The 14185-nt window shown below is 44.2% G+C and overlaps 1 protein-coding gene across 3 annotated transcripts in view; it reads left to right on the forward strand.

Moving 5' to 3' along the window:
- Positions 1-9614, forward strand: part of LOC106578111 (E3 ubiquitin-protein ligase TRIM39) — a 33765-nt gene extending 24151 nt beyond the window's left edge. Inside the window, exons 10-15 of one of the 3 annotated variants that reach the window (XM_014156709.2) lie at positions 2527-2568; positions 3087-3113; positions 4436-4500; positions 4674-4784; positions 7046-7261; positions 9051-9614. In XM_014156709.2, the coding sequence (XP_014012184.1) occupies positions 2527-2568; positions 3087-3113; positions 4436-4500; positions 4674-4784; positions 7046-7261; positions 9051-9245 (656 nt within the window). In that variant the 3' untranslated portion in view covers positions 9246-9614. The other 2 variants (XM_045701609.1, XM_045701611.1) reach the window with 2 other exon arrangements.
- Positions 9615-14185: the final 4571 nt, after the last annotated feature.

The following is a 14185-nucleotide window of genomic DNA, read 5'->3' on the forward strand; positions in this document are numbered from 1 at the left end:
GATACCTGTAGAGAAGCAGAGAACCATTCACACAGACCTGATACCTGTAGAGAAGCATTCACACAGACCTGATACCTGTAGAGAACCATTCACACAGACCTGATACCTGTAGAGAACCATTCACACACACCTGATACCTGTAGAGAACCATTCACACACACCTGATACCTGTAGAGAACCATTCACACACACCTGATACCTGTAGAGAACCATTCACACACACCTGATACCTGTAGAGAACCATTCACACTGACATGATACCTGTAGAGAACCATTCACACACACCTGATACCTGTAGAGAACCATTCACACACACCTGATACCTGCAGAGAACCATTCACACACACCTGATACCTGTAGAGAAGCAGAGAACCATTCACACAGACCTGATACCTGTAGAGAAGCATTCACACAGACCTGATACCTGTAGAGAAGCATTCACACAGACCTGATACCTGTAGAGAAGCATTCACACACACCTGATACCTGTAGAGAACCATTCACACACACCTGATACCTGTAGAGAACCATTCACACACACCTGATACCTGTAGAGAACCATTCACACACACCTGATACCTGTAGAGAACCATTCACACACACCTGATACCTGTAGAGAACCATTCACACACACCTGATACCTGTAGAGAACCATTCACACAGACCTGATACCTGTAGAGAACCATTCACACAGACCTGATACCTGTAGAGAACCATTCACACAGACCTGATACCTGTAGAGAACCATTCACACACACCTGATACCTGTAGAGAACCATTCACACACACCTGATACCTGTAGAGAACCATTCACACACACCTGATACCTGTAGAGAACCATTCACACACACCTGATACCTGTAGAGAAGCAGAGAACCATTCACACTGACCTGATACCTGTAGAGAAGCAGAGAACCATTCACACACACCTGATACCTGTAGAGAAGCAGAGAACCATTCACACACACCTGATACCTGTAGAGAACCATTCACACTGACCTGATACCTGTAGAGAACCATTCACACACACCTGATACCTGTAGAGAACCATTCACACACACCTGATACCTGTAGAGAACCATTCACACACACCTGATACCTGTAGAGAACCATTCACACACACCTGATACCTGTAGAGAACCATTCACACACACCTGATACCTGTAGAGAACCATTCACACACACCTGATACCTGTAGAGAACCATTCACACACACCTGATACCTGTAGAGAACCATTCACACAGACCTGATACCTGTAGAGAACCATTCACACACACCTGATACCTGTAGAGAACCATTCACACACACCTGATACCTGTAGAGAACCATTCACACACACCTGATACCTGTAGAGAACTATTCACACACACCTGATACCTGTAGAGAACCATTCACACACACCTGATACCTGTAGAGAACCATTCACACACACCTGATACCTGTAGAGAACCATTCACACAGACTGATACCTGTAGAGAACCATTCACACACACCTGATACCTGTAGAGAACCATTCACACACACCTGATACCTGTAGAGAACCATTCACACACACCTGATACCTGTAGAGAACCATTCACACAGACCTGATACCTGTAGAGAACCATTCACACTGACCTGATACCTGTAGAGAACCATTCACACACACCTGATACCTGTAGAGAACCATTCACACACACCTGATACCTGTAGAGAACCATTCACACTGACCTGATACCTGTAGAGAACCATTCACACACACCTGATACCTGTAGAGAACCATTCACACACACCTGATACCTGTAGAGAACCATTCACACACACCTGATACCTGTAGAGAACCATTCACACTGACCTGATACCTGTAGAGAACCATTCACACACACCTGATACCTGTAGAGAACCATTCACACTGACCTGATACCTGTAGAGAACCATTCACACACACCTGATACCTGTAGAGAACCATTCACACACACCTGATACCTGTAGAGAAGCATTCACACACACCTGATACCTGTAGAGAACTATTCACACTGACCTGATACCTGTAGAGAACCATTCACACACACCTGATACCTGTAGAGAAGCATTCACACAGACCTGATACCTGTAGAGAACCATTCACACACACCTGATACCTGTAGAGAACTATTCACACTGACCTGATACCTGTAGAGAACCATTCACACTGACCTGATACCTGTAGAGAAGCATTCACACTGACATGATACCTGTAGAGAACCATTCACACACACCTGATACCTGTAGATAACCATTCACACTGACCTGATACCTGTAGAGAAGCATTCACACACACCTGATACCTGTAGAGAACCATTCACACACACCTGATACCTGTAGAGAAGCAGAGAACCATTCACACAGGAATCATGCTTCGGTCTTCAGGTGGCTTTTAATTTTTTTCCATGATTTGTTTACCCCCTACCGCTTTCAGATCTATGAAAAAGCTGTTATTAAAATGCAGGTCAATTCGTGGGATATTACTCACCTGTTTGAGCTGTTTACCTGTGTTTTCTTTACAGGCGTACAAGTTCCACTAGAATCATCTCCAATACCACAGCCCAGTGAGTATCTACAGATCAAATCAAATGTTATTTATCACATGCTCCGAATACAACAGGTGTAAGTAGACTTTACAGTGAAATGCTGAATACAACAGGTGTAAGTAGACTTTACAGTGAAATGCTGAATACAACAGGTGTAGTAGACTTTACAGTGAAATGCTGAATACAACAGGTGTAAGTAGACTTTACAGTGAAATGCTGAATACAACAGGTGTAAGTAGACTTTACAGTGAAATGCTGAATACAACAGGTGTAAGTAGACTTTACAGTGAAATGCTGAATACAACAGGTGTAAGTAAACTTTACAGTGAAATACTTCCTTACAAGCCCTTAACCAATTCGGTTTTAAGAAAATACCTTTAAAAAAAAAGTACGAGATAAGAATAACTAATAATTAAAGAGCAGCAGTAAATAACAATAACATAGATTATAAGTATATGAGATAAAGATTACAATTGAATAATGTAATTCTAATATTGATGTTTATTAATTTGGTTTCTTCTGTTCCTTTATTCAAGAGGTGAAGAGGGTACAAGAGTATGCAGGTATGTAGAGATAGATAGGTCATCACAAAGGTATACTTTAAAAAGTTACTCATCAGTGTATTCCCATTTATCTCTCCTCTCTCCACACCTCTCTCAATCCCTCCCTCTTTTCCTCTCTGTCCTCCCTCTCTCCTAACCTCTCTCAATCCCTCCCTCTTCTCCTCTGTCCTCCCTCTCTCCTAACCTCTCTCAATCCCTCCCTCTTCTCCTCTGTCCTCCCTCTCTCCTAACCTCTCTCAATCCCTCCCTCTTCTCCTCTCTGTCCTCCCTCTCTCAACACCTCTCTCAATCCCTCCCTCTTCTCCTCTGTCCTCCCTCTCTCCTAACCTCTCTCATCCCTCCCTCTTCTCCTCTGTCCTCCCTCTCTCCTAACCTCTCTCATCCCTCCCTCTTCTCCTCTGTCCTCCCTCTCTCCTAACCTCTCTCAATCCCTCCCTTTTCTCCTCTCTGTCCTCCCTCTCTCCTAACCTCTCTCAATCCCTCCCTCTTCTCCTCTGTCCTCCCTCTCTCCTAACCTCTCTCAATCCCTCCCTCTTCTCCTCTGTCCTCCCTCTCTCCTAACCTCTCTCAATACCTCCATCGCCATATACTTTTTTTTTCTTCCTATTGTGTTATTGACTGTACGCTTGTTAATTCCATGTGTAACTCTGTGTTGTTGTTTGTGTCGCACTGCTTTGCTTTATCTTGGCCAGGTCGCAGTTGTAAATGAGAACTTGATCTAAACTAGCCTAACTGGTTAAATAAAGGTGAAATAAAAATCTCTTCTCCTCTCTGTCCTCCCTCTTTCCACCCCTCTCTCAATCCCTCCAACTCTTCTCCATCCACCCTCTCTCCACCCCTCTCTCAATCCCTCCATCTCTTCTCCTCTCTGTCCTCCCTCTTTCCACCCGTCTCTCAATCCCTCCATCTCTTCTCCTCTCTGTCCTCCCTCTCTCCACCCCTCCAACTCTTCTCCATCCACCCTCTCTCAATCCCTCCATCTCTTCTCCTCTCTGTCCTCCCTCTTTCCACCCGTCTCTCAATCCCTCCATCTCTTCTCCTCTCTGTCCTCCCTCTCTCCACCCCTCCAACTCTTCTCCGTCCACCCTCTCTCCACCCGTCTCTCAATCCCTCCACCTCTTCTCTCTGTTCTCCTGCTTTCCACCCCTCTCTCAATCCTTCCATCTTCTCCTCTCTGTCTTCCCTCTCTCCACCCCCGTCTCTCAATCCCTCCATTTCTTCTCATCTCTGTCCTCCTGCTCTCCGCCTCCCTCTCTCCACTCCTCCATCTCTTCTCCTCTCATTCTTCCCTCTCTCCATTTCTATTCCCCTCCCTCCTTCAGTGGACGTGACTATGGACTCAAGCACCGCCCACCCCAGGCTCATCCTATCAGATAACGGGAAAATGGTTAGTTATATGTCACATATTTCTATTAGATGTTACTTGGGGGGGGGGGGGTGTTACTCCTACACCTTGATCAAACTGCCCTAATGATCAAGGTGTAGGAGTAACCTCATGATAATTCTAGTGACCCACTCAAATAATGTTGTGAAACGCATTGACCTGCTCACTGTCTATAGGTCAAATGTGGGGACTGTCACCAGCCGGTACCTCATAACCCTGAGAGGTTTGACCGTGTCGTGTGTGTTCTGGGTCGAGAAGGGTTCTCCTCAGGTCAACACTATTGGGAGGTAGGGTTAAACATTTTCTTAAACATTGTGTTGATCCTGGATCATCATTTAGCCGTGTTGATCCTGGATCATCATTTAGCCGTGTTGATCCTGGATCATCATTTAGCCGTGTTGGTCCTGGATCATCATTTAGCCGTGTTGGTCCTGGATCATCATTTAGCCGTGTTGATCCTGGATCATCATTTAGCAGTGTTGATCCTGGATCATCATTTAGCAGTGTTGATCCTGGATCATCATTTAGCAGTGTTGATCCTGGATCATCATTTAGCAGTGTTGATCCTGGATCATCATTTAGCAGTGTTGATCCTGGATCATCATTTAGCAGTGTTGATCCTGGATCATCATTTAGCAGTGTTGATCCTGGATCATCATTTAGCAGTGTTGATCCTGGATCATCATTTAGCAGTGTTGATCCTGGATCATCATTTAGCCGTGTTGATCCTGGATCCTCATTTAGCCGTGTTGGTCCTGGATCATCATTTAGCCGTGTTGATCCTGGATCATCATTTAGCCGTGTTGGTCCTGGATCATCATTTAGCCGTGTTGATCCTGGATCATCATTTAGCAGTGTTGGTCCTGGATCATCATTTAGCCGTGTTGATCCTGGATCATCATTTAGCAGTGTTGATCCTGGATCCTCATTTAGCCGTGTTGATCCTGGATCCTCATTTAGCCGTGTTGGTCCTGGATCATCATTTAGCCGTGTTGATCCTGGATCATCATTTAGCCGTGTTGATCCTGGATCATCATTTAGCAGTGTTAATCCTGGATCATCATCATTTAGCAGTGTTGATCCTGGATCATCATTTAGCAGTGTTAATCCTGGATCATCATCATTTAGCAGTGTTGATCCTGGATCATCATTTAGCAGTGTTGATCCTGGATCATCATTTAGCCGTGTTGATCCTGGATCCTCATTTAGCCTTGTTGATCCTGGATCCTCATTTAGCAGTGTTGATCCTGGATCATCATTTAGCAATGTTGATCATGGATTTGAAATCTTTCAATTTTACCTTTTATTTTGTCCATTTATGTCTATTTCTTGTTCTATTTTAGGATAGAATAGGGCAGGATTTTATTTGTAAAGCTTTTTTTAATAATTCTCTTAACTAAATGTCAACTCGCCAATTCTGGAGAGTTTTGTTATAATTTGTTTTATCAAGGTAATTTGCTTATAAATCACCTTCTCTTAAGCCAATTCAATTCACAACAGTTTTGTCTGAGAGCCCTGCTTGCCAGCTCGCATTGAATGTGTCTCGGAAGACTCTGCAGTATTGAGATACATGTTCACAGCCATTGAATTCATCTTGGAAGACTCTGGGGTATTGGGTTACATATAAACAGCCGTTGGCCCTACACTTTCATTCTCTGGTCAGACTGTCAATTTGTGACGGAAGGACACCTCACAGACTCACAAGCAGCATAGTGCTGGAAAGCTAAGAAAGTTGTTCTATGACAAACAGAAATGGTTTGATATCAAGTTTAATGTCCTGTACGAGTTCAGGGAGCCAGGCTAGAGCCCTGTCCTGTACGAGTTCAGGGAGACAGGCTAGAGCCCTGTCCTGTACGAGTTCAGGGAGACAGGCTAGAGCCCTGTCCTGTACGAGTTCAGGGAGACAGGCTAGAGCCCTGTCCTGTACGAGTTCAGGGAGACAGGCTAGAGCCCTGTCCTGTACGAGTTCAGGGAGACAGGCTAGAGCCCTGTCCTGTACGAGTTCAGGAAGCCAGGCTAGAGCCCTGTCCTGTACGAGTTCAGGGAGACAGGCTAGAGCCCTGTCCTGTACGAGTTCAGGGAGACAGGCTAGGGCCCTGTCCTGTACGAGTTCAGGGAGACAGGCTAGAGCCCTGTCCTGTACGAGTTCAGGGAGACAGGCTAGGGCCCTGTCCTGTACGAGTTCAGGAAGCCAGGCTAGGGCCCTGTCCTGTACGAGTTCAGGGAGACAGGCTAGAGCCCTGTCTGATGATCAGAAGGGTGGGGGCAGAAGTTTTCATCAAGAGAGAGCTTTAGAAAATAGATCCATTTTCTCTAACACTAAACATACAAGTATGTATTTTACAGTTATAAGGAAGGTAAAATCTTATAGTTAGTAATTTTAAAATGTAATTGTTACTATATTTAGAAAGCATATCAATCCGTTCAATCCATGTTCATCCACTTTTGTTGAATAGGAACTACATCGTATATAACATTCCATATTTTCATCATATTTGTACTATGGACATGAGCTTGTATCCTCAAAAGTGAGTACACCTTTTCACAGGTGGAGGTGGGCGGGAAGACTGACTGGGATCTGGGCGTGGCCAGCCGCTCCATCAACAGGAAGGGGAAGATAACGGTATCCCCTAGCAACGGCTACTGGTTCCTCAGCCTCAGAGATAAACACAACTACGCGTTCCGGACAGATCCCACCACCGAGCTGCTTCTCAACCTCAGACCACAGAAGATCGGGGTGTATGTGGATTATGAGAAAGGGCAGGTAGGATGTCACACATTCGTACTCGTCAGTTTTTTGTTGTTTGCGAAAACTCCAAGGTTTTCCAGAAATCCCAGTTGAAGACTCCCGGAATCAAGAGGGAATGAGGAGGAAATCCGGGATTTCTGAAATACTTGGAAATTGTGCAACCCTCCTTGACTACACACACACACACACACACACACACACACACACACACACACCTCTTTCTTCTCTCCCTGTCTATCTTACTATATAACGTGGACTAACTTCCCCTTCCTCTCCCCTGTTCAGGTATTGTTCTATAACGTGGACTAACTTCCCCTTCCTCTCCCCAGTTCAGGTATCGTTCTATAACGTGGACTAACTTCCCTTTCCTCTCCCCTGTTCAGGTATTGTTCTATAACGTGGACTAACTTCCCTTTCCTCTCCCCTGTTCAGGTATCGTTCTATAACGTGGACTAACTTTCCCTTCCTCTCCCCTGTTCAGGTATCATTCTACAATGTGGACTAACTTCCCCTTCCTCTCCCCTGTTCAGGTATCATTCTACAACGTGGACTAACTTCCCCTTCCTCTCCCCTGTTCAGGTATCATTCTACAATGTGGACTAACTTCCCCTTCCTCTCCCCTGTTCAGGTATCATTCTACAACGTGGACTAACTTCCCCTTCCTCTCCCCTGTTCAGGTATCATTCTACAACGTGGACTAACTTCCCCTTCCTCTCCCCTGTTCAGGTATCATTCTACAACGTGGACTAACTTCCCCTTCCTCTCCCCTGTTCAGGTATCATTCTACAACGTGGACTAACTTCCCCTTCCTCTCCCCTGTTCAGGTATCGTTCTACAACGTGGACTAACTTCCCCTTCCTCTCCCCTGTTCAGGTATCGTTCTACAACGTGGACTAACTTCCCCTTCCTCTCCCCTGTTCAGGTATCATTCTACAACGTGGACTAACTTCCCCTTCCTCTCCCCTGTTCAGGTATCGTTCTACAACGTGGACTAACTTCCCCTTCCTCTCCCCTGTTCAGGTATCGTTCTATAACGTGGACTAACTTCCCCTTCCTCTCCCCTGTTCAGGTATCGTTCTACAACGTGGACTAACTTCCCCTTCCTCTCCCCTGTTCAGGTATCGTTCTACAACGTGGACTAACTTCCCCTTCCTCTCCCCTGTTCAGGTATCATTCTACAACGTGGACTAACTTCCCTTTCCTCTCCCCTGTTCAGGTATCATTCTACAACGTGGACTAACTTCCCCTTCCTCTCCCCTGTTCAGGTATCATTCTACAACGTGGACTAACTTCCCTTTCCTCTCCCCTGTTCAGGTATCATTCTACAACGTGGACTAACTTCCCTTTCCTCTCCCCTGTTCAGGTATCATTCTACAACGTGGACTAACTTCCCCTTCCTCTCCCCTGTTCAGGTATCATTCTACAACGTGGACTAACTTCCCCTTCCTCTCCCCTGTTCAGGTATCATTCTACAACGTGGACTAACTTCCCCTTCCTCTCCCCTGTTCAGGTATCGTTCTACAACGTGGACTAACTTCCCCTTCCTCTCCCCTGTTCAGGTATCGTTCTACAACGTGGACTAACTTCCCCTTCCTCTCCCCTGTTCAGGTATCGTTCTACAACGTGGACTAACTTCCCCTTCCTCTCCCCTGTTCAGGTATCGTTCTACAACGTGGACTAACTTCCCCTTCCTCTCCCCTGTTCAGGTATCATTCTACAACGTGGACTAACTTCCCCTTCCTCTCCCCTGTTCAGGTATCATTCTACAACGTGGACTAACTTCCCCTTCCTCTCCCCTGTTCAGGTATCATTCTACAACGTGGACGCTAAGCTCCACATCTACACCTTCCTGGCGTCCTTCTGTGAGTCTGTGTTCCCGTTCTTCAGTCCCTGCACCAACAAGTCAGGCAAGAACGACGGAGCCCTCGTCATCACGCCAGTACTGCTCATGGACACCCATCCACTACAGCCCGATGATTGTGATGAAGTGAACATCTGAGGCCCCGACTCTAACCCACTAATATAGAAAATGTGCTTTGGGCTACAGATTGCGGGAACAATTTAATTTTTTACTATCTTTTTTTGCCTGATTTAGATATGTTTCTGTTTATAATTTCCGACATTAGATACATGCAGCTTATCTTCTTCGTATTGTCGTTATGTTTCCCCTAGAAGACTAAATAAATCATTGCTCACCAGAATAATGTCATATATCGATAGAATAAATGATTAAGATTTCAGTTTGTCTTGGATCCATATTTTATGTGGTTGAAATACTATCAGCTTTTATGGCTCTAATTAAGCATCTCTATAGAAGGTATCTAACTGAACTCTCAAGATGCTGAAATAAATAAATCTTATTTCTCCACTCCTGTTCCCCGAGTCAACATTTAGCCTACATTTGGTGAATCATTTTACTGCAAGAAATGCTTAATTCTGCATGAGTTATTATTAAGGCTACGTGAGAGGTTATAGACCTACAGTCAATGTCCAGATTGAATTTTCCATTTAACCCATCTGAACAGTAGGCTACAGTTCCCTTGACCCGTCACAGTCCCCTTCTTGTGACTGTTGAATTTGTACAGCGCCTCACAATCATCACATCACATCACATCACAACACATCCAGCACTGCTATCATGCTCTTTTACCACTTCACCAAATCTTTCCCAAACATTACTTTTCTGGTCCTCCCTTCTCTTTATTTTCAATTCTCCTTTCGCAGCTTTTTCTCTTATTGAATTAAACTTATTGATTTACATTTTGGGCAAAAAAGGAAAACTCAGCTCCATCATTCATTGAATCAGATGACTCAGATTGTGGGAGCTGTTTTGTTAGGCTTCATCACTACTTGATTTTGTGAGAGGTATTGACATGCTGAATGCACTAAGCTGTTTGTCTAAACTACTAGCACACAGCTCAGAGACCCATGCATACCCCACAAGACATGCCACCAGAGGTCTCTGCACAGTCCCCAAGTCCAGAACAGACTATGGGAGGAGCACAGTACTGAATAGAGCCATGACTACATGGAACTCTATTCCACATCGGGTAACTGATGCAAGCAGTAGAATCAGATTTTAAAAAAACAGATAAAAATACACCTTATGGAACAACAGGGACTGTGAAGAGACACACACAGGCACACATTCAGTGCCTTGCAAATGTATTCATCCCCCTTGGCGTTTTCCTATTTTGTTGCATTACAACCTGTAATTTAAATTGATTTTTTATTTGGATTTCATGTAATGGACATACACAAAATAGTCCAAATTGGTGAAGTGAAATAAAAATAATAATTTGTTTCAATAAATATTTTTTTTTTTAAACTGAAACGTGGTGCGTGCATATGTATTCACCCCCTTTGCTATGAAGCCCCCAAATAAGATCTGGTGCAATCAATTACCCTCAGAAGTCACATAATTAGTTAAATAAAGTCCACCTGTGTGCAATTTAAGTGTCACATGATCTGTCACATGATCTCAGTATATCTACACGTGTTCTGAAAGGCCTCAGAGTCTGCAACACCACTAAGCAAGGGGCACCACCAAGCAAGCGGCACCATGAAGACCAAGGAGCTCTCCAAACAGGTCAGGGACAAAGTTGTGGAGAAGTACAGATCAGGATTGGGTTATAAAAAAATATCCAAAACTTTGAACATCCCAAGGAGCACCATTACATCTATTATTAACACATGGAATGAATATGGCACCACAACAAACCTGCCAAGAGAGGGCCGCCAACCAAAACTCATGGACCAGACAAGGAGGGCAGTAATCAGAGAGGCAACAAAGAGACCAAAGATAACCCTGAAGGAGCTGCAAAGCTCCACAGTGGAGATTGGAGTATCTGTCCATAGGACCACTTTAAGCCGTACACCCCACAGAGCTGGGCTTTACAGAAGAGTGGCCAGAAAAAAAGCCATTGCTTAAAGAAAAAAATAAGCAAACACGTTTGGTGTTTGCCAAAAGGCATGTGGGAGACTCCCCAAACATATGGAAGAAGGTACTCAGGTCAGATGAAACTAAAATTGAGCTTTTTAGCCATCAAAGAAAACGCGATGTCTGGCGCAAACCCAACACCTCTCATCACCCCAAGAATATCATCCCCAGTGAAGCATGGTGGTGGCAGCATCATGCTGTGGGGATGTTTTTCCATTGGCAGGGACTGTGAAACTGGTCAGAATTGAAGGAATTATGGATGGCGCTAAATACAGGGAAATTCTTGAGGGAAACCTGTTTCAGTCTTCAGAGATTTGAAACTGGGATGGAGGTTCACCTTCCAGCAGGACAATGACCCTAAGCATACTGCTAAAGCAACACTCGAGTGGTTTAAGGGGAAACATATAAATATCTTGGAATGGCCTTGTCAAAGCCCAGACCTCAATCCAATTGAGAATATGTGATATGTCTTAACGATTGCTGTACACCAGCGGAACCCATCCAACTTGAAGGAGCTGGAGCAGTTTTGCCTTGAAGAATGAGCAAAAATCCCACTGGCTAGATGTGCCAAGCTTATAGAGACATACCCCAAGGTACTTGCAACTGTAATTGCTGCAAAAGGTGGCTCTACAAAGTATTGACTTTGGGTGGTGAATAGTTATGCACACTCAAGTTCTGTTTTTTTTGTGTTATTTCTTGCTTGTTCCACAATAAAAAATATTTAGCATCTTCAAAGTGGTAGGCTCGTTGTGTAAATCAAATGATTACAAACCCCCCAAAAATCCCTTTTAATTCCAGGTTGTAAGGCAACAAAGTAGGAAAAATGCCAAGAGGGGTGAATACTTTCACAAGCCACTGTACACATGATAAGACACTCACTCTACACACATGTACACATGGATGTTGTAGTGTAGATAAGTGGTAGTAGAGTAGTGGCCTGAGGGAACACACTTAAAGTGTTATGAAATGTAATGAAATGTCATGTAATATTTTTTATTTAACTGCCTTAATGTTGCTGGACCCCAGGAAGAATAGTGGGGATCCTTAATAAATACAAACTCAGACGTAATTTTTTTGGGCCTCCATGGATTGACATTAAACTTGTTTGGGGATGATTGTCGTGATATTTGGCCCGTGTACAGTTAGGCCCTAAATCAAATCAAGTCAAATGTTATTTGTCACATGCGCTGAATACTGTGCTTCTACACCTGCATTGCTTGCTGTTTGTGGTTTTAGGCTGGGTTTCTGTACAGCACTTTGTGACATCAGCTGATATAAGAAGGGCTTTATAAATAAATGTGATTGATTGATTGAATACAACTGGTATAGACTTTACCGTGACATGCTAGCTTATGACAAGCTTAGGCTTTATGCACTAAATGCCAGATAGACTAAAATAATGAAATGAAAACCTCAACGTTGATATAAATCGAACCATTTTTTGGGGGGCAGGTATTGTTTTCTCTTTATAAACCCGCCCACCCGCGGTTGGTTATGCCGAGTTAACGTCCTAGTGGGAACTAGGAAACTCTGACACTTGCTAACTGAACGTGTATAACTACAGCCAGTTAGCAAGTCTGACATTTCCGAGTTTCCTAGTTTCCAACTAGGACGTGAATGCAGCATAATGCACTAATGCCAATGGAAAGTGAGGAGAATTCTACTATACTTCACGTTATTGAACACCAGATGTCAGACTCTCCCACCACAGATAAGAAGTTGTTGGCCATCTAGACACACACTAAACATACAAATAGATGTATTTTTTTCTATACAGATCAGACATCAATCAGTCACTGTAGAAGATAAGTTTACCATTAGCTTAACAGTCAATGTGTGCATATCGCAATATACACACCTACGTGTGTGTGTGTGTGTGTGCCTGCGTGTTTGTCCTCCACCGATTTAGAAAGAAAAGGAAACAACAATCCCGCTCTCTCTCTATCTTCTGCTTTCCCTCTCTTTTTGTGTATATGAATAGAGTATGTTTGAACAGTTTCGCAACTAAACACGCCTTCAATCTAACACAACCACAAACTCTCACTATATATCGTTATCAATAGGTCTTCTTTCCTACTTACATCTGAGATGAGACAAACGTAAGTATTTCGCTACACCCACAATAACATCTGCTAAATATGTGTATGTGATGTGATCAATTTGATTTGACATGATATATGTGTCCAACAATTTCTGTTCTGTATGGGGAGTCGCTCTCCCTCCGTGATTTCTGAACGGTATTTCTGTCTGATCCTACAGCCTGTCTGGACACGTTCTGAATAACAGTTAAAGCAGGGAGGGACAGAGACAAGGAGAACAGTAAACCTATCGGGCAGAAATGTGCAGTACTGATACCTGACCACTAGAGGGGGTACTAGGCACTTAGAAATAGATCTGATGAAATAGAGCATGGATGCAGGTGGCTTCCAGTGATGGATGAAAAGCGAGGCACTTTTATTTAACCTTTATTTAACTAGGCAAGTCAGTTATTAACAACCAATTCTTATTTTACAATAATGGCCTACCCCAGGCCAAACCCCTAACTCTTGTACGCTGCCCTATGGGACTCACAATCACGGCCGGTTGTGATACAGCCCGGAATCGAACAAGGGTGTCTGTAGTGACACCCCTAGCACTGAGATGCAGTGCCTTAGATAGAGGTCGGCCCCTTTGCAGCTCCCACTTGCTAATTGTTCTTTCGGGTAGTGGTATAGTTTATAATAATATATATATACCGTTTGGTCGTTGTTTTTCTGAATCCACTGCCCCCTCAAGTCGTCGTGATGTCGTTACGTTTGCTTCCCACTTCCCTGTCCAGTTGGTCTGCCCTGTACAGAGCTCGCACACGCCCGGTTGTGCCTTTCTCCCCAGTCTGCCCCCCCCCCCACCCCACCCCCCCACCCCGTCCGTCCGTCCGTCCGGAGAAAGCGCGCGCCCGGTTTGATGATATTATTCGAGATGCTTGATACCGTTCCATTCGCTCCGTTCCAGCCATTATT

The sequence above is a fragment of the Salmo salar genome, chromosome ssa18 (genome assembly GCF_905237065.1).
Source record: "Salmo salar chromosome ssa18, Ssal_v3.1, whole genome shotgun sequence".
In the NCBI taxonomy this organism is placed as follows: Eukaryota; Metazoa; Chordata; class Actinopteri; order Salmoniformes; family Salmonidae; genus Salmo; species Salmo salar.